General features: G+C 42.4%; 5 protein-coding genes across 7 annotated transcripts in view; 2 read left to right on the plus strand and 3 right to left on the minus strand.

Moving 5' to 3' along the window:
- Positions 1-19,788, plus strand: part of RB195_024433 (uncharacterized protein) — a gene marked incomplete at both ends in the record, with an annotated part of 113,276 nt that overhangs the window by 71,970 nt on the left and 21,518 nt on the right. For 2 of the 3 annotated variants that reach the window (XM_064212207.1, XM_064212208.1), the window contains 7 exons: positions 8,153-8,282; positions 8,412-8,558; positions 8,611-8,683; positions 8,761-8,877; positions 8,946-9,033; positions 9,113-9,194; positions 9,304-9,396. In XM_064212207.1, the coding sequence (XP_064068087.1) occupies positions 8,153-8,282; positions 8,412-8,558; positions 8,611-8,683; positions 8,761-8,877; positions 8,946-9,033; positions 9,113-9,194; positions 9,304-9,396 (730 nt within the window). Of the gene's footprint in view, positions 1-8,152; positions 8,283-8,411; positions 8,559-8,610; positions 8,684-8,760; positions 8,878-8,945; positions 9,034-9,112; positions 9,195-9,303; positions 9,397-10,591; positions 10,724-19,788 lie in introns of those variants that run through there. The other variant, XM_064212206.1, reaches the window with a different exon arrangement.
- RB195_024435 (uncharacterized protein) lies at positions 12,041-12,742 on the minus strand (the record flags this gene model as incomplete). Its single annotated transcript, XM_064212210.1, has 1 exon — positions 12,041-12,742. One exon carries the CDS (start codon positions 12,740-12,742, stop codon positions 12,041-12,043), a length of 702 nt encoding a protein of 233 aa, XP_064068091.1.
- Positions 13,404-13,898, plus strand: RB195_024436 (uncharacterized protein; the record flags this gene model as incomplete). Its single annotated transcript, XM_064212211.1, has 1 exon — positions 13,404-13,898. One exon carries the CDS (start codon positions 13,404-13,406, stop codon positions 13,896-13,898), a length of 495 nt encoding a protein of 164 aa, XP_064068092.1.
- Positions 16,459-16,749, minus strand: RB195_024437 (uncharacterized protein; the record flags this gene model as incomplete). Its single annotated transcript, XM_064212212.1, has 1 exon — positions 16,459-16,749. One exon carries the CDS (start codon positions 16,747-16,749, stop codon positions 16,459-16,461), a length of 291 nt encoding a protein of 96 aa, XP_064068093.1.
- Positions 16,891-17,373, minus strand: RB195_024438 (uncharacterized protein; the record flags this gene model as incomplete). The annotated part of the gene is made up of 1 exon (XM_064212213.1): positions 16,891-17,373. One exon carries the CDS (start codon positions 17,371-17,373, stop codon positions 16,891-16,893), a length of 483 nt encoding a protein of 160 aa, XP_064068094.1.

A 19,788-nucleotide genomic window follows, 5' to 3' on the forward strand; every position in this document is an offset into this window, starting at 1 on the left:
AGACAGAAGTTGCAGTTCAGGTTGCTGAGACGCTGAATTTGCTGATACCCGTGTTAGCATACGTAGCAAATGCTTGCGTTATTAAGTTTTGTGAGGAGCAAATTATGTTTTATGCACTGTTTATGAAAGCTATCGAAATGAAAGATTAATGTTTGAGATTGCGTCAGAAGAGGTTCTAGTGCTACAGATCGCCTAAGTGACATTAAAACTTACTTCTTATCAAGAGCATTAATTGCTTTTTAAATGTGCACTTCTCTCCGAGCTGGAAAGCGTCAAACAGAGGGGATGTTCACAGAGGGGTGCATTTTCATTTAAGAAAGATCTCTGATGAATTTCAAAACTTGTAAAGTGACCGACTTCCTTAAACAGGAGTGTGATTTCTCCATTCGCACAAAGTCAGTTATTTTTGGTCTTTCGTCAAGAAGTGCATGACATGCAACAATTGTCTATTATTGAGCTCATATCTAATGTAAAACAGTCGGATACCAGCTGTAGCGGAGGATTTTTCAAAATCAGAGTGCCGTTTTCCGCTGTTTAAAGATGTCGCATTTCTCCTAAGCTAGATGGGAAAAAGGTCGAAGCTTTGCCAAAATTCCTGTCTGTATCTCATACGAATTTCAAGACAAATTCTCAAAAAAAAAACGATCTTTCGTAGAGCCAAATCTTCCTTCACCAAATTCGACTAAAGTTTCTTCTCAAGGTGCATCCTCAAGGAAGTTATAAACATGACATAACATAACATTGGGACATAACAAAATCCAAACTTGAACACTCGTTGCCGATCACTGTCAGTGGCAAACCTTATTTCTTTTGTAAGGAATTGGTTTTTTTTTCTAAAGATAAAGTAAAGTAAAGATAAAGACCAGCAAGACCGTGTTGTTGTATAAAAAGGGAGATCCACATGACATCGGAAACTATCACCCAATTTGCTTGCTGTCCATCATCTACAAGCTTTTTACAAGAGTGATCCTTAATAGGATTGAAAAAGTCTTGCTCGAGAGACAACCATGCGAGCAAGCAGGGTATTCGAAAAAGATTCAGCACGACTGACCACATTCACACTGTTCCGAAACTCATAGAGGTATTACGAGAGTATACGGTGCCGCTCTGTCTCCTCTTTATCGACTTGAAGAAGGCATTCGACTCACATGAGACGGAGGCAGTCATGGAAGCCTTGGACAACTAAGGCGTCCCTACTCAGCACATAAAGGTACTTCGAGAGTTGTACAGTAACTCCACGACCGGAATTTCCCCATTTTACAAGAACATCATCATTGACGTGAAGAGGGGGTCCGACAGCGTGATACAATTTCACCCAAAATATTCACAGCCACCCTCGAGAACGCAATACGAAAGTTGGAATGGGACGAAATGGGAGTGAAGGTTGATGGTCGGCAGCTACACCATTTGCGGTTTGCTGATGACATCGTACTTATAACACCTAGCATCAACCAAGCGGAACGAATGCTGACCGAATTCGGCGAAACATGTGGATGCATCGGTCTTCAGCTGAATATGCAAAAGACGATGTTCATGCGCAACGAATGGGTTTCGGATGCTCCATTCACGCTCAACGGAACGAACATGTCCGAATGCAGCTACGTTTATTTGGGTCGGAAATTGAGTACGATGAACGACCTGACCCCCGAGATGGGCAAGAGGAGACAAGCGGCTTGGGGAGCGTATAAGAGCATCGAGGATGTAGTGAAAAATACCAAGAAAACCTGGCTCCTTGCTCATCTCTTCAACACTACCGTACTTTCCGCTTTGACCTATGATTCAGAAACGTGGGCATTTCGCAAGCAGGAAGAAAACGCGGTGAGCGTCATTGAACACGAGATTGAAAAAGTGATGCTAGGAGTATCCCCCTTCACGCATATGAGGGACGGGATTCGAAGTTCTCTCCTACGTCGGCGATTGAAGATTAGAGACGCCGCCGCGTTGGCCAAGGAAAGTAAAGTAAGGTGGGCCGGACACGTGATGCGCTTCAACCACAACCGTTGGACCGGAGCTGTGAGCGACTGGGTTCCCCGCGATATTAAGCACACCGCAGGAAGACCGCCCACCTGATAGTCGGATTTCTTCACGAAGCGCTTCAAAGAAAATTATGATACCCTTCGTATCTCACGCGAAAGGAGGAACCACTGGGCGACTCTGGCACGCGATCGGGACAAACAGAAGAATTACTGGCGTCCGCTCGACTAGTTCGAAGGTCAACGGTAGTTAGGGTAATCGAGGTAAAGTGCACGGTGTTGAATAGTCCCTCCGGAGTTGCGCCTAAGCGGTCTACTCGAATTTAGAATCATTTGAGATTTATGAACAGGTGCTCCTCCTTACAATGGCTTGCGGAGGAAACCAATGCGTCAAGTCAGTGTTTCTATCATCCAATCCGTGTCTGGTACTTTACTAATTCTACTACGATTCTGGAAAGATGAAAGGCTTTGTTGGCACTCCGGCGGCTTCGTGCAGTGGCAGCCGAACCTGTGATCGATTACACTATACCGGCTCCAGACTGTCTAATTTGCAAAAATTCCTGTCTATTTCTGAGGAGGATCGGATCACTGATCGCATGTACTGTAGTTCTAACGTGCCTCATAGGAACTAAGACAGTTCCCACGCCCTTTTTTTTTTAGCATGTCATAGTACCATTTTCTTAGAATTTCACCAGCAACACAGCAAAATCTTTTCGTGGAACTCTCTTCTCGACTCTTTAGGAGATGGTTCATCAAGCGGGCGCCAACTTTTCTGCCTTTACGATTAATATACAACGCCCAACTCTTATCCCCTGTAATGATTCCGCGGAGAACTTCCTGCCTCTGTTGGCACAAAAGCAGATACTGTCACACACTCTTGTCCCCAGCTGCGAAGCAATCAGTTCGTGGGTAACCCAAATCGGGACCACTTTTCTGTAAGCGAGAGCTTGAAGATGTCTGACGATTGGTGTACGGCCGCACTTAAGTGTCATCGAGTGTAGTGCCAATGCGATTGTCTCTGCAATACTTCATCATTACAGTCAGTCGGGCTACCAGGGCGAGGCCAGATGGATCTCGATCCCCAAGCGAAATATTTCCTGACTCGAGCCGTTGGAACAAACGGGCGACGGTTCACCAGAATACTGCATCTCTCTTAAGCGTAGCCCAGAGCACGATTGTTCAAATTTGACCTTGGTTTGTTGAAGTCATGGCTGAATGCGAGTAGAATGCGCGCCCTTATATACCCTCCTGGTGAAAGCTTCTAGAACATTCTACCATATTCGATCACCAGAAGATTTTAATTCAAAGCCTCCAAAGTTCCGGATCAAGAAATAAATTTTTGTCCAAATTTTCGGACCAACCTAATATGTTGACACATAGGTTACGGTTCTAGAAGAATCGTTTGGGGTTAGCCTTGTACTTAAAAGACTTTCAATTTGTATACAAACAAATAGCAGACCCTACGATCCAACAATTTTGACGAGGACCAGGAACACTAGCTGCAGGCATCCATTAAACATTAGCTTTGCCTAGTATCTCGGAACAAAGCAAATTCCAAAAAAAAACTGGGAAACAACGACGTCAGAAATTTGACTCGGATATGCTGTTTCTGTTCAGAGCTCCTCGGAAAAATCCGCGTGCGTTCTCAAAAAGACTTGAAACAAAGCGCTTGCTAGAGGTAAAACGGAATGCGCGAGATTTTTTTTTAATTGACTGATTTTGTTAAAGTAGTCGTAGCGTGTCCTTGTGCACATTTGCGGGACCTTTTCAGATTTATTTTATGTTGTTTTTCATTTTTTGAAAGGCACTCTAGATCTGAAAGCAATATTCGGGACGATGCTCAAGAATTGAGGAAACCTAACAATATTTTCGGATCAGATCTATGAACACTGCGAATGACACGGAGAATAACTTTGTATTCTTTGCTCACAACATGAGAAATCTGGTTTCTAACAAGATATCTGTCATCTATGATAAAGCCATTTCACTTCACTGTTTTTGCCAGTTAACAGTGATTGTCCAATCAACTAGTCGCATCAAGAAATGCAGAAGTCATGTTAGCCATTTAGTGTGGTAAATTTCACGGAATGAACTAATCTTTCATAGCTATCGCTGATAACAGTGTAAATATCTGAAAGTTCGTTATCATCATAACTTGGAATAGTTTTTGGCACTAGGGATTGGTAGGGGCAAAACACTCACAGGCTGGAAAGTAAAGACAGGGTGAAGAAAGGAACGTAAGGCTAACAATAAAGAATGGAAAGGCAGAAACAAAGACGAGGACGGATGTAAAAACAGCGAAACACACGAAAATGAAACAAACATAGCATAATCCTTTGAAACAAGGGACGAGGTGGTGATCCTTTTGAATTTCGCGGGGCGGTAGCATTAGTCCAAAGGACGGGTCGTCTCGCAGCCAGGTGTAAGTTTAGACATTAGTCTCCATTAACGTAATGCTTTCTTGTATAAACACATGCATACAAATATAGAATGACAATTGTGATATTTGACTGTCAGGGAAGAGATCATCTTTGTAGTTAGGTAACAAAATCAAGCCTGCGTTCATATTTCGTCGCAATATATCGCTTTCAAGCGATCGTTTCGTAGTGCTGAACAATGTGTGGTCCGATCACACTTCTATGACGCTCTGTCTTTGCTGTCTCTTCTGGAGTTTTGAGGGAAGATTCGCCAGTTTAAAAGTGAGCAAATCCGATCCACTCACATCACATGTTTTCTAGACTACACGACTATACGTGCATTTCACTTTTTTCTTTTTCTGATTCTGCACATTCTTTGTAGTGCTGTCATCTCTTCTACTGTGTGCAGGTGGTTTTTCTCAAAAGTTTGGTCCTAATTTTCTCTTATCGTTCGCGTAGCACTCACTAACTTCTTAATGACGTAATCTTGGCCTCTTGCGAACTGCACTGCTTCTTTTTTCGTCCGGGTGTAAAGTTGTTATTTGTTTTGTTTTAGCTGCTACTTTTTCCTGCCATTTTGGTAGTTGTTTTTGACATAGTTTGCTGTACTTTGAACAAATAAAACACGCATATTCGGAGAATCGTCTTTTTTAACCCTTTTAAGACATTTTAACCGTTTTGTAGCGCAAATCTTCCTTTCAAAAAGCCAACACACAGGTCCTTATTCATTTCTTCTTGGAGAACGGTAGGAGGCGGTTGTTAGGTATCCGCAGTCGGATAAGTGCTTGCAGAAGAGGCTGTCGCCAGACCAGAGCAGGCATGTCTTAGGCTAGCTGTGATCACTAAACTACGCCCATCCACTCCATGTCACTGAGATCATGTGCCGTGTTTGTATTGGAATAATGTGATAGAGTTGAGTTCTAGAAAGCTTCAAAGAACAAAAAAGCAACATCGTAGAAAGCGGGAAAAAAACGTAGAAAATGAAAATGCCAAAAATGGCGCAAAAACATGGAAGATTTGTGTAAGAACAAAACAACATCAGAAAACATTAATGAAACTGAAAATTGAAAACGTTCCAAAATAGAAGTTAAATGGTGTAGAAAAGAGAACTTCGTCTTTGGAACATGTAGATTTGTGATTGAAAAAAACTATATAGAAGACATAGATATATTTGTATTTATACAGAGTATTTAATGCATGTAAGATACTGCAGTGATTTGTAAAAGTTTCGATTTGTTTGTTCTACCCAAATAAATCACTATTTTCTGATTCTAGGATCTCGTATGCTATCGTTTTATGTATCTCTATACGTACGCGATCGATACTCCGTACAAAAAAAAAAATCAATCAAAGCCAGATAGCGTGCTCATGCGAGGCATGTTTCGCAACTCATTAGAAGATGAGCGCCGAAGATGGACGATCTGATGGGTAGGGCATACAGCGAACGCAGCGCAAAGCTATGCTGACGCTATTAACTACTGCGCAGCGCAACTAATCGCCGTTGGCAGTCATTCCCCTAAGGATAGGTGGTCGCGAGGTCTGAGGATACTTAACGATACGCATCCAACAGTGACTTATTTTGCATTTGTCGTAGCAGGCACTCTCTCGCCGAAATGGTGTAGTATTGAGTTAGTGCCGAACTACACATGTTCAGCGTAACATTAAATCGTGTCGTATGTGCACGAGTTCGCTTATGTTTTTCACAGGGGTCGAAAAGCTCTTTGGAGTCCGTTTCACCTGCCTACAATAGTATTCTTTTGACTTTTTTTACCTTGTCGTTCCGTTTTCTTGTGTTCCGTTTTTCTCTGTCGTTTTTATTTTATTGTTGTTGTACTTCCTGCCGTTGTCCTATTCGTGTTCGTGTCTTGCGCCTTTTTTTTTTGTCCTTAAGAAAGCAAGTATGTCTAAATATCTCGAATCTGCTGACGCATCTCTTCGTTTTGCCTTTTATAGTTGTTCACCTTTTTTTTTTTTTTTTTTGAGCGTTGTTAAAAGACACCAAGAAGTGTCTTCTAACAACGCTCAAAAAAGGTGAACAACCTTTATACTCAGGTGGAAAGGTTAAGTAGGTGAACAACCTACTAAACCTTTCTACCTGAGGTTTAGTAACTTACGTTTCTTGAAGTCTGAGCCGGTAAATAGGATTGGTTGATTTAGTAAATGTGTTAGTTAGCATAATTATCTTTATCCGCCAATTGTAATTTTGTGTTAGAATTCGGTGTAATGACCTCCTAAGCTCCTGTCTGTAAGCTTATCAGTTGAAAAAATCGTTCAAAATTCTTATTGGTTGGGAAATATTCCCGAAGGTCGCAGAACATACTACCGAACCAACGGAATCCGCCATTCATTTGGTGACTTCTGTTAGCTTGCTTACTCTTCATTATTTACCTCTGATTACTATGTATGTGCCCGGAACGTGAGTCGAGGGTCCAAGGAAGAATTTGGCGACTGCCTTACTATCGTTGATTGGTATGGGAGGAGCGATTGTGCTCTAGCTGTGAAATTTCCCGTTAAGTCACAAAGCAGGCGAACGCGAGCGGTGTAGATGTTCGAGTGCTACAAGCGCTAGTGTAGGGTAATTATGCTAATCAACGTAAATATCAGATCTACCAACTCTGTTTAGTGGCTCAGACCTCAAGAAACCTGCTTAGGTAGCCATCACGACCACTTTTTGGAGCGTGCCCTCCCCCTCTCCTAACTTCCTTCTCTGTATAACTGCGACTGAATATGATTATGTAGTACTAGTAAAGAGTTGTATTAACTTAGTTTCATTCTTGTTTTGCTCTTCGATTTTATTTTGTAGCGATTTATAATAATCGCTGCTTTTTGATGTAGTTGTGCATATAATAGTTAGCTTTCTTCTAGGATATGCTTTGGAATTTTACCGTGATTCCGATTACAACAAATGCTAATCGTGCGCAATTGCACCACTGGGCTAGACAGAAATTAATTTATTACAAGGTGTAGTCTCAGAGGAACTCCAGGAGCAAAACAAGCGGTAGAACTGGAGGAAAAGGATTTTTGGACTTTGCTAGAACTATATTGTCCTATTTATGGACTGTCAGACGAAACAAAATAATGAAGAACTGCAAAAAGAAAGAAAGGTCCGAGTAGTTTCCCGCATTATATTGATCGCCTGGTCTTTATTTCGTTGTTGATTTGCAAGCTACTGTTTTACTCCTTTTTCATTTCGTGGTTCGCTGATACGTGTTATTCATCCTTTCATTTTTTCTCTGCTCCTTTCGAGATAACAAATCCCAACTGTTGCGCCAATCGATATGTTTACTGCGGTGTCTTCAATCGTCACTCTCCGTTACCGTAACGCGAATGGCTGTCCTGTCCTCTGGTCGCAACCAAATCACGGGAGATAGTATTACTAGAGATCGTGGTCCACTGAGGAACAAAGACAAAGATACTTGATAAAAATTAGTAACACTTAAGTTGGAAACTTCAAGTTTACTAATCTTAATTTATTCTCGATGTATCTTTAGAGATGACCAAAATTCCTCTTACCTCGAGAAGCAAGAAAAAGCCATTTGTCTGGGGGCCTTAGGTGGTTGTTGTGAGAAGGGGAAATGGATCATATGTTGTACCTTTGTTTGTAAAGCATTGTTTTTTCGTGAAGCCTTACATTAACTTGTTACTTCAACTTTTCCCTCACCGATCTACGTACTAATCTCCCGCATTGTAAAACTAATTGATAGGTATGTATAGCGAAACACGGAAGTCTACGAGGAATTCCTCTGAACTGCCCTTTTTTAGTGTTCTAACACGACACTCTGATGAAGTGCTTGCTTTATTACGTGTAGACAGCCGAATAGTTGGTCTTACCGAAGTTCGTCCTCTTAGTCAGCAAGCCTGGGACCAGCGATTCAGTGTAGACCTTGATCGAGTGAGTTATGTTCGTAGTGGAATTAAGAAGTCGGAAACCTGGAATTTAAACTGATTTTTTCATACACTACGATTTCCTACGCTGGTATCAGTAGTCAGCTTACGGTCAACGGTCCAATTTATCTTTCAGTCGAAAGAACTAGAGATCGAAGTTTTTTACCGAGACTCTCGGTCTATGTGTGCATTCACAGCTGTGAAGTTGGCCAACTTTGTGGAACCTACTGGACAAGCAGGAATGGTGTTGCATCTAGAGCCTCACGGCGATTTGTTCGCAGAGGTTGTATTCTTTGCCTCCAATTTGGTAGTGCATTTGACACAGTTATTTCCAGTTCAAGTACCTGAATCCAGTTGTGAGTCGCAAACCTAAGCTAGAGCGCCAGAAAAGATTATTTAAAGTTAAAGGCACGTATTCTTGCAGTATTTACTATTCTTTTAAGTGTTTGCTGCTTTGGGTAATTTACGTTGGTTTCAATTTCAAGAGCGCAAGGATATGGCGGGCGCTAAAAAACAGCTTGGAGTTCATGCCCTTTCCCGCATGCTCAAAGGTCGTGAGAATGAACCAATTGTCGACTACGGTAGCGCTGCTGCGCAATCAGGTATGATACTTATTCTGATTCTTAAATATTCAGATAAACGGTTTTATCAGTCCTCGCTTATTGTACAGTGCATGGGATGTCCAGCAAGTCTTGCTCGGTTGCTGTAAGAGAACTGGTCAAGGAGCGTCCAGGAAGTTACGTAGATGTTTCCAACAGGTATATTGCGGCTCCAGCAGTGGTACCAATCTATTTTTCTTCATTTCACATCTATTCTTTATTAAAATGAAGCATTAAGACCCTCACAAACATCACCGTTATCATTAGGTGGTGAAAGATCCGCAACTTCTCTGTACCGACATCAGCACTCGCAAAAAGAGGTAGGTTTTTTTATTCACACTTCAGGACGCTACTTTTTAGACTGTGCTGGTACAAAAATTATCTAATATATTAACTGGGATCGTTTGTTATGCTGTAATTCTACTTCAGAGTACTGTGCTGATACATAATCTTCGGACAATGTCGATATCGTCAACTGTTCCTGGTGAGACGAACGAGGAAGTTGTCAGTCTGTCATCTCCGGTAAGGTCATAAAGGTATTCACGAAATATTTGACATCCTACAGATGGTTTTATTTAACGCCTCTCGATGACGAATGAAGCGCACACTTCTTGGAGGAGTGAAATGGTTAAAGCATTATTCCTTTCATAATAAATCATGGAACCAAAAAAGGGTGGCGATTAACTTTTGAAATCAATGATAGTGAATAGTTCACAGTTCGCTAGCTTTCTAAGGAGTTGTTTTTCCACCATCCATTGTTGTATGATGTGCAACAAAATAAAATTAGTAAGGTAAATATTAAGGTACGATGTGTCAAGTCAGTCTTTTTATTCTCGCAGACAAGGCTACTACTAGTTTATCGACTCTGGAGGGATGAGGCTTAGTTGGCACCAAGACAGTTTCGAACCATCGATCATGCAGTCACAGCCGAACTTCTTATCGACTGCGCTATACTCGTCCTTGAATCTCTTTTACTTCAAAATAAGTTCCACTTCTCAAAATTAGCAAAACAATATAAAAAAATGGAAGCTGGTGAAATTTGTGACAACTGCAGCGCATCAAGTCATTCTCGAGAAGGGAAGTAGTCATTCCATGAGCAAAAAAGTACCAATTACTATTTTCATATCTCAAGCTTTTGTGTGCGTAAAACCGTAGAGCGTACTTGTGGGGCGGCAACAACCCTGGGGCATCTTCTGCAGTGTAGACGCTTAACTGTGCTCCCCAATTGTTTTAGTAGCAGTCAGAATAGCTTCGAATACTGATCATGAATATGACACTTTTCCTCCGTTGCTCTTCTTTCAAGCATTACTATACGCAACTTGAAGGATGTAGAACCATTTTTTGAGAGATTATCTAGGGGAACATTGTGCAGGAGTTTATTGCGTACCCTACGACGTCAGGGACTATTTGAATTGGAAACAAACATCTATGCTGGCTAGAAATCGCCTTTTTATAGCTTTATGCAGTTCTATCGTGGTAACTGCACTGTGGCAAATATTTTGTTGCTCTCATAAGAGCAATGAACACCCACAAATAACAGACTAAAGGCTTCGAATATAGTGACCGCATTGCAGCTGCGTAATTAGTATGTTGTAATATAAATGATGCAATGTGAAATCGGTTGTGTTGTAGAAATTATACAAACCTGGTGCTTGTTACCCCTAATGCAGTTCCTTTCAATTCTGTTTTTGGCAGACGAGTACTGTCTGCACTTCAGAGTTCTGTGTGCCGAAAATTGCAGAATGGAGATCCTGAGGACCTCATCGAACAGTTCATTGTTGGATTCGAAACATATTCATTTTACTGTTTTACAGCTGCATACAACAATCACACTTCTGCCTGGGATTGATGCTTGAGCGTTTTAATGAAGACGAACTACATTATTGTACCACCTACCAACACCAGGTTCAGTTGGCACAGGCTCAAGCGTAGTGGTGGGGCACGACCCCGTTGAATACGACCTCTTCCAAATGTTGTGATAGTTCTCTATTACCGCCAATTCAACATATTAGAATTTTCTTTGTTTTAAGAACGCAGCGTCGAAAATCCGCTGAGAGACGGAGGACAAGGTGAAATTTGGTGGGTGATTGAAGCGAAGAAACACCAAACAGTTGAAGCAAATTTGCTGAAGTGTTTAAATATGTCAACATTCTAAAACCTTTGAACTGATTAAGAGAAGAAGAAGAAGGTGATAGGTCGAATTACGGAGGAACGATGAGTAAGGAAAACGGAAAATCAACATTTTGTTTTAACAATATGATAATGGAGCAACACAGGTTGGATACTCTGCTGAGCGAAATTTTCGCAAAAGAGATAGGAACTTCTAAAAGGTGGAGAGTTTGATGTTACATAGTTTTCACCAGTTTAAACTTGGATTAATTGTCCACAATGGTCGGGAGTAGCGCAGTCTGCAAGAGGTTCCGCAGTGATTGACGATCGATCGATGGTAGGAAACCGCGCTAGTATCAATCATGGTTTTCACTTTTCTTTCGGGGTCGATAAATTGGTGCCAAATTTGTCTGGGAGGATGAGAACACTAACTTAACACATCGGCTCGCACCGCGTGATCGTAAGACTGCACCCACGTTCGCAAACTACAAACAGTTCTGAAAACGCATGTTCTTTGAGATTGATCGAGGCAGTGCCCTTAATCCTGAATTAATGTCTAAAAAAAGCTCTGCACGCATTGTTAAGTCCGGAAGATCGCAAATAACTTCGTGATAGAGCGCCTTGGCAAACACTAGAGAAAGGTTTGTCCTATAAAATTGTCATTTCACTATTTTTTGTAGCCGCTTAGTTCCTTCTTTTTTTTTTGCAAACCAAATGGTATAAAGATTGGAAGCATATCATGTTTCCCATCTCTGTCCTGTCTAAAATTTGGAAAGTCGGAAATCCAAGTGAAATTTCTTCTGATTAATTAATTGATTCTAATTAATTAATTTTAATTTTAATTTTTTAATTAATTTTATAATTTCTTCTCAACATCAGATTTGTTCTGAGTCCTTGATTACCTTGACTCCCGTTAATCTTCGAACTGGACGAGTGGGCGGCAGTAATTCTTCCGTGTGTCCCGATGGCGTGCCAGAGTCGCCCAGTGGTTCCTCCTTTCGCGTGAGATTCGAAGAGCATCATAATTTTCTTTGAAGCGCTTCGTGAAGAAATTTGACTATCCGGTGGGCGGTCTTCCTGCGGTGCGCTTAATATGGCGGGGAACCCAGTCGCTCACAGCTCCTGTCCAACGGTTGTTGAAGCGCATCACGTGTCCGGCCCACCTTACTTTTCTTTCCTTGGCCAACGCGGCGGCGTCTCTAATCTTCGATCGTCGACGTAGGAGAGAACTTCGAATCCCGTGCCTCACTTGCGTGAAGGGGGGTATTCCTAGCATCACTCTTTCAATTGCGCGTTCAATGACGCTCACCGCGTTTTCTTCCTGCTTGCGAAATGCCCAGGTTTCCGAAGCATAGGTCAAAGCAGGAAGTACGGTGGTGTTGAAGAGGTGAGCACGGAACCGGGTGTTCCTGGTCTTCTTCACTACATCCTCGATGCTCTTGTACGCTCCCCAGGCCGCTCTTCTCCTCTTGCCTAGCTCTGGGATCAGGTCGTTCATCATGTTCAATTCCCGACCCAGATAAACGTAGCTGATGCATTCGGATATGTTCGATCCGTTGAGCCTGAATGGGGCATCCGAGACCCATCCGTTACGCATGAACATCGTCTTTTGCAGACTCAGCTGAAGACCGATGCATCCGCATGTTTCGCCGAATTCGGTCAGCATTCGTTCCGCTTGGTTGATGCTAGGTGTTATAAGTACGATGTCATCAGCAAAACGCAAATGGTGTAGCTGCCGACCATCAACCTTCACTCCCATTTCGTCCCATTCCAACTTTCGTATTGCGTTCTCGAGGGTGGCTGTGAATATTTTGGGTGAAATTGTATCGCGCTGTCGGACCCCCCTCTTCACGTCAATGATGATGTTCTTGTAAAATGGGGAAATCCCGGTCGTGGAGTTACTGTACAACTCTCGAAGTACCTTTATGTGCTGAGTAGGAATGCCTTAGTTCTCCAATGCTTCCATGACTGCCTCCGTCTCAACTGAGTCGAATGCCTTCTTCAAGTCGATGACAGTGAGACAGAGCGGCATCTTGTACTCTCGTAACACCTCAATGAGTTTCGGAGCACTGTGAATGTGGTCAGTCGTGCTGAATCTTTTTCGAATACCCTGCTTGCTCGCATGGCTGTCCTTCACCCAAGACTTTTTCAATCCTATTAAGGATCACTCTTGTAAAGAGCTTGTAGATGACGGACAGTAAGCAGATTGGACGATAATTGCCGATCTCATGTGGATCTCCCTTTTTATATAACAACACGGTCTTGCTGGTCTTCTACTGTTTAGGAACCTTGCATTCCGACAGGTAACGCGTAAAGAGCCGCGCCAGGGTGTTGAGGAGTACTCACGGAAGGTTCTTCAGGTGTTCTGGTCTTATTCTGTCGGAACTGGGTGCCGTACGATTTCTTACCGACATGATTGCATGTCGTACTTTGGAGGGAAGAATCTCTGGAATGACATGTCCGTCTTCCCTCGGATGATGGGGAAGCAAGTGGACATGGCTGTCGAAGAGATCACAGTAGAAGTCGTGGATATTTCTCTCCATTCCCTTTCTCGATGCAATGGTTGTTCCCTTCGGGTTCCGAAGAGCAGTCATCCTTGTCTTGCGACTGGCGAAGTCTCGAAGGGCATAGCGGAAGCTTCTTCCCGCCTCTGCAGCTTCAGCCAGCACTTCTGCTCTTCTCTATTTATGGTCTTCCTTTATCGGCTCCCTGCAAAGCTTTGCGAGCTTGAACGTGAGTTCTTGGTTCCCTGCGGCTTGTGCTGCTCCATGCTGGTGTATCAGTTCAAGGGTTTAAGAGATAGGCGTCTCTTTAAAACTCTCAGCCGTCTTCGTGCAGTCGTGAAGGTGTTCAACGAGCCGGTCATATTCCTCGTCGATGTTGTCCATTGCGGAATCTTCCCCAAAACCGGCTAGCGTAGCAAAGGGATCCCAGTTAATGATAGTTCTGGAACTTCGCTCTCTGAGCGTGGCGGCTTTCTCTTCTTTCCTTGTGAAGTAAAATCTTCGACTGCTCTTTCGAAGCTTCGTCTTCTTCTTCGTAGCTTGATGCTGAAGCGTAAGCGACGAATATAGTCAAAGTTGGGGTTGGTCTACATCTTCTCATCCGCAGACGTCCAATTCGGGTCGTAAGTTGTTCGAAAGAGTTGATGTTCTTTGCCATACTCGTTTTGACGAGGACGCCAACTCCACCAGCACTTCTACTGTCGCATGTTCCTAAGAGCAGTTTTTCCCCATTTCCATGTACGGCGTAGAGGGGGTGCCCTGAGTCATTAGACTTTTTTTTTAAGACCATGCGCTTTTCCGCGCTCGAGCAAATATCGAAAATTTGGCAACTTTTGCCATTCCATGGAAGTGGAACAGCGTTTTTGAAAATCATTCATATATTCGGATAAGAATCTAAGGAAACCCCATATGGTGATTTTCCTCTTTCCGGACCGTCCGATTGACTCAAAATCTAGATGGGAAAAATCCGAAAAGAGTCGAAAAAATTTCGTCCCATCTAAATTCCAAAAAAAAAAAACTAGAAGATCTCAAAAATTTTCTTCTTTCTCTTTCTTTCTAAGTTCTAAAAAAGCTAGGAGGTCACAAAAACAGTGATTTGACTATTTTGTGGAGCAAACTTTATTCTATGGAGCACTAGTAAAAGTTTTTCTCAAGGCGCTTTCTCGAAGTTATTTACGATCTTCCAAATGTGACAACATTGCTTCTTCTAATACATGGTGTTTCCACGCTTTTATTATCCACCGGATTTTACATTTGCCATTCGATAGTCAGAAAATCTTGAACGTTGCGTTTTTGAAATACAAGAGTTTCCAATGTATTGGACTGGCAGCAACGTGGAAGCTATGAAAGATATGAATTTGGGCAGTTAAGGTCTGCTCTTACTTAGTGCTTAGTTTAAAATCTCATTTAGTCGAATTCAATTGGTTTTTCTTTTTTTTTTCGAAATTTGCCTTTCTATTTTACTGATTTTAGATAATGTTCAAGAGTTGCAGACGAAGCTTATTTACAAAGTGTTCAAAAAAAGTGTTCTTGAATACAGTGAGAGCAAACCTAACTTTGCTGGTTCATAAAAGTTGGTACTTCAGAGAACAGAAGAAAAATTTGTCTTCTTGGTACTACGGACAAAAAAGAAAAATTTCTTAATTCTCTCTCCGTAAACTTTAACAATTGAAGATGGACAGAAAAACGATAAATTCCAAGCATTTTTTGTAATCACACAGGACGTAATCAGAAAAATAGCCAGATATTAGTGCAACCTACAATTGTATCTCTAGTGTTCAGCGCATGACTCAAGCACGTTGGTTGTGAAACCGGCGCAGCTAGGTATCGAATTCACTGATCGTCTGCCGCTATTGAGGCTGATCCTTAAACCTTCGACAAGGTCGAGAACTGGTCCGAAAGGGAAGGGAGTTAAATGAAGAAGGTCAAGAGTGGTCAGGCTACTAGCGCATTTTGTTAAGGCTTGAACACTCTCCTCTTCCCAATTTTTTTTTGTATGGGTGACATGGATTCTTTTACGGCTTCACAATACAGCATATGATTATCAGTGTCAACCGTGCAGTTGCGAAAAAAACCACTCCTGAAAACGTGCCCCAACACCCTCCTCATTCGTTCCATTATTACCGCTCACATAGCAGTCAAAAATTAAATTTGGTAAATAGAATTTAAAAAACAAATCGGACTTTAATAAATAAATTAAAATAGTACAACATAGTAAATATTAATATATGGTGCCATGACTTGCTTGACTTGATCGGTGGGCTGATATTATCACTATTATTATTAGTATCACATGACGCGATTCCCTGCATCTTCATCGATGTGTGTCGTCTTTGAACATAGCCAATCTTCTCGATCTTCAGCAAGAGCTTGCACAGAATCAAGCCATTCTCCACTATTACATATCCTGCAAAACCTTATGTCTCGCCTGTACTCTCTTTTTACGCCGACCGTCCCCAGGGCCTTCTTTCACTACTTCGGTCCAGAATTTCTGGTTCCGCCTGGGTGGGCTCTTCCAACTTGAATCTGGGAGTCTTCAGAGTACTATGAACAAGGCGGACTGCTGGTCTCCTTGTAATGTGACCGAAGAAGCGAAGACGCTTTTCTGTTAACGACGGTGTCAGAAGTTGCCACGTGTCATCCACCGGTGCACCACATCTACTTCCATGCAAAGAACTTCATTTTGGTATACCCTGGGCCTAAAATAATCGTGCTGTCGTCTAAGCAGCTTCCTAACTTGTACTGCTCACCTCTCCGATCCGTACATCACGATAAGGCAATAGCATATAGGTTGGCTTGGAGTTTGACTTTGCGAGCGATGCGAATCGACCACAACACTCCGTCAAGTGGTTGATTGTAGAATAGGCCTTAGCGCATCTATGACCTACATCACTCTCACAGCGTCAGCGTAGTCGAGATAGGGTCAGGGGGCGTACTAATGGTGCTAGGATGATATCGGTTAAACAATGATTTACTGTTCTTCGATGTCGTCGATGGCGGAATTGAACAGGAAGAATCCTGTCACTGCCCTTTGTCTTACTCCAGTTACCACCTGAAGTGGTGTTGTACATCTGAATGGTGTTCGAACTGCAGTAGTTGTTCCCTGATTCATGTTATCAAGTAACAGAAGAAACTTTCCCGGTACTCTATCGGCGCGAAGCGCGTCGAGAAGATGGTTTCGTTGAGAAGAGTCGAAAGCCACTTTGAAGTCCAGAAAGGCTAAATGTGTTGGCTTCGGATACCTCTGCCTCATTTTGATCATTCTCCAGGCGATGAACACCTAGTCAGTCGTAGATCGGCCAGGAAGAAAGCTAGCTCGTTCGTCGCGCGTGATTTCTTCGCGATGTTTCGCGACGCGACGTCAGATAACCTTAACGGTTATCTGACGTCGCGTCGCGAAACCTTAACGGTTATCTGACGTATGTTTCACGGGGAAGCACCATTTATCTAACAAATCGAACTTTTGTTCGCGTCCCATCTTCGCGTTTGCGTCGATTCCGACAATGGTTAACTGCTGGCTGGGTATCCTAGACATCAACGCATTGTCTTCATCATAGAAAGCGTCCTTGTTGTTCTCTTCAGCGGTCTCCGTGGATGCGTGGGCACACACGAACCAGAATATGCGTCCTCTGTGATCCCGCAGTCGTAGGAAATCGCATCTTAGCTGCGTTGAGCCAACTTCGTTCATCATATTGGCGTAGTCGTTCCTCACAGCTATTGCGCAGCTTATCTTCTTTTCATCATCATCATTGCTACAGTAGATAGTGTAATCTCCGATACTGATGAAAGGGCGATTTCTGATGCCTGTTTCCCGCAGCGTAGCAAACGGCACCCAGAGATTTCGTAGAAGCCTGGACAGTGCGGTTTGTTGGAGGTCACTCGACATTTCAGCAGTTCAGCGTGACAAAGCGGATAGTGGTTTCCAAAGATTCCACGCTCCCTCTAGGCAATTGACCTTTCAGGTTGTGGGCTTTGGCGATGTGGTGGACGACTGCACCTTTTCGCATTATATGAGAATCATGCGCCCTGTAACTGTTTAGCTCGTACGTTACCAAAGCGAATACTGGAATGCCTTATTGCGTTCGGTGAAAGCACGGTCACCACATGTAGGTAGTAGTCAGACTTGTATAGGCGGCCCCATAGTGCTATAAGTAAAATAAAATTGTGTGATCTAATATAGGCAGCATTGACAGCTCACTGCAAGAATTAGAGGTATCTCAATACACGTGTGCTCATATAAGTTGAAACATGAAAAAATTCTCAGAGTACATTCGGCAACACAATTTCTTTTGACCCTGATTACAAATTTTTAAGAGTTCGATTCCCGGCAGAATCTTGATTTTTGATGTGCGGAAAAAAAGAATTGATAACGGCGCAGGACACGCTCTAAAAGCATTTTCATATGTTTCCTACTAACACACAATTTTACTCCTTGACAGTGATTACAGGCGGTGAAGAATTCGATCCCCGTCGGCATCTTGATTTTTCAAAACGGAAGAAAATTGAAGAACATTTTGATGGTAATTTTTCCAAAATTCGATGTTTACAACACTACATGCGTTTTGGAGGTGGTTTTGGAAGTAGGAGATTACAGAAATCAACAAAATTATGGAAAGCACTTTCAACATCGTCTGAATTAGTGAACTGTCGCTGACGCGAATGTGAATCAAGAGCTCGGAAAAAGTTTGCCGTAACGTGTCAGATACTGCTCTTTGGTCAGCTCGTGAGGCACCCACTTTGATATCTTTTTCACCTTGCCAATTTCCGCCAAATGTCTAACTACTGTAGTATGTATGATGTACGCCCGGGTCTTCTACTAACGTCCGTGTGTTAGTCTCCGGATTTGATTGCACGGCTCTCTCCAGATCTTCATTATAGAGCGACGACCTGCGACCGCGACCCGGTTTTTCTTCGAGATCAAAATCGCTAGAAGCGATTTTTTTTATACTAGAGCTCCACTGTCCGTTCGCAAGGATAGTCTGGCCCAAAAGCCCTGTTAAGGTTACGAGATGCTTCTGCCGCCAAGTGTCCCAATTTAAATTCGTAAAGCATGATGACTCGATTGTCGTGTCTGTGCATGATTTTTCAGAGCCCTAGAAAAAGCCGGCTGAAAAAATTGGAGCGACAGCTATATATTGAAAGAGTTTGAAATAGCAGGAAAAAAAAACTACAAAAGGTATGTGTTGTTTGCCTTGAGACGAAATAATTTAGGGTAAAAAAATTGTTTTATTTACACATACCTCGAAACTGAAATTAATTTGTCACCAACGTAATAGTTGGAAAAAATTCTAAAATGGAAAAAAATGAGAGAGTTTCTCTGATTTTTTTTCCATTTTAAAATTTTTTCCAACTATGTTTAAAAAACAAGGGAAATTGGAAACACCAGAATTTATTCAATTATGGACAAAATCCGTCTCTACAAACATGCAAAACTGTATTCTATGAAATTTACTGTGGGCGTCGTTATTCAGCATTTTATGGAGCCTACCCTGCAGTAGTTCTACAAAAAATGTGCTCTCTGAACTCCTCAAAATTAAATGCAATTCTATTCTTTCCTGCTTTCCTCTTTGCTGTCTTCATTTTTTTTCCTCTTCTTTCCATCTTCCTTGCGACCACCTCTTGCTCCCACACCCCTCTTACGACCTCTGGTGAGAAAATCCCAGCGCACTCCTGAGCTTTATGATTACGCATAAGGTGAGCCATCGACACAACACCCACTACATCGAACTCCGCCTAGAGCAACAAAGAGTTGCCAAACCGTCAATTTTGGGGCGGACTCTCGGTGCAGTAAGTCATATCTAATACAATATCTTGCATTCTCATCTTCTCTAGCGATTACCACAAAAATTGAACTTTCCCACGATATTTTATACAATGATTCTATGAGTTTGTTCCAAATATATGCAATTAAAATAAGCTTACATCCTGCTCTTTCATTTTCCAACAAATACTGAACTTTTCCACTAATGGTGGCATCTGGAAGGACAAAGAAACGTTCATTCTCATTTTCTACTACTGAAATAGTAAAAATTTACTCAACATTTAAGGGCATCACCCCACGAATCTGGCGTGGTATGGATTTTCGTTGGAATATACCTAATTTACGACGTCCTCCTTTGCGCCCGCCTGCAATTTGTCGAAAATCCATTGGGACGCCCAGATAGGCAATTCATTTCATTCGAAGAACCGCAGGCGAAAATCCATACCACGCCAGATTCATGGGGTGATGCCTCTTATCTTCAGTGAGCAACACTGCATGAAAATACGCAGGACCTCCGCTGCTACGTTACTACCCTGAACC

Source organism: Necator americanus, chromosome X (assembly GCF_031761385.1).
Source record: "Necator americanus strain Aroian chromosome X, whole genome shotgun sequence".
Taxonomy (NCBI): Eukaryota; Metazoa; Nematoda; class Chromadorea; order Rhabditida; family Ancylostomatidae; genus Necator; species Necator americanus.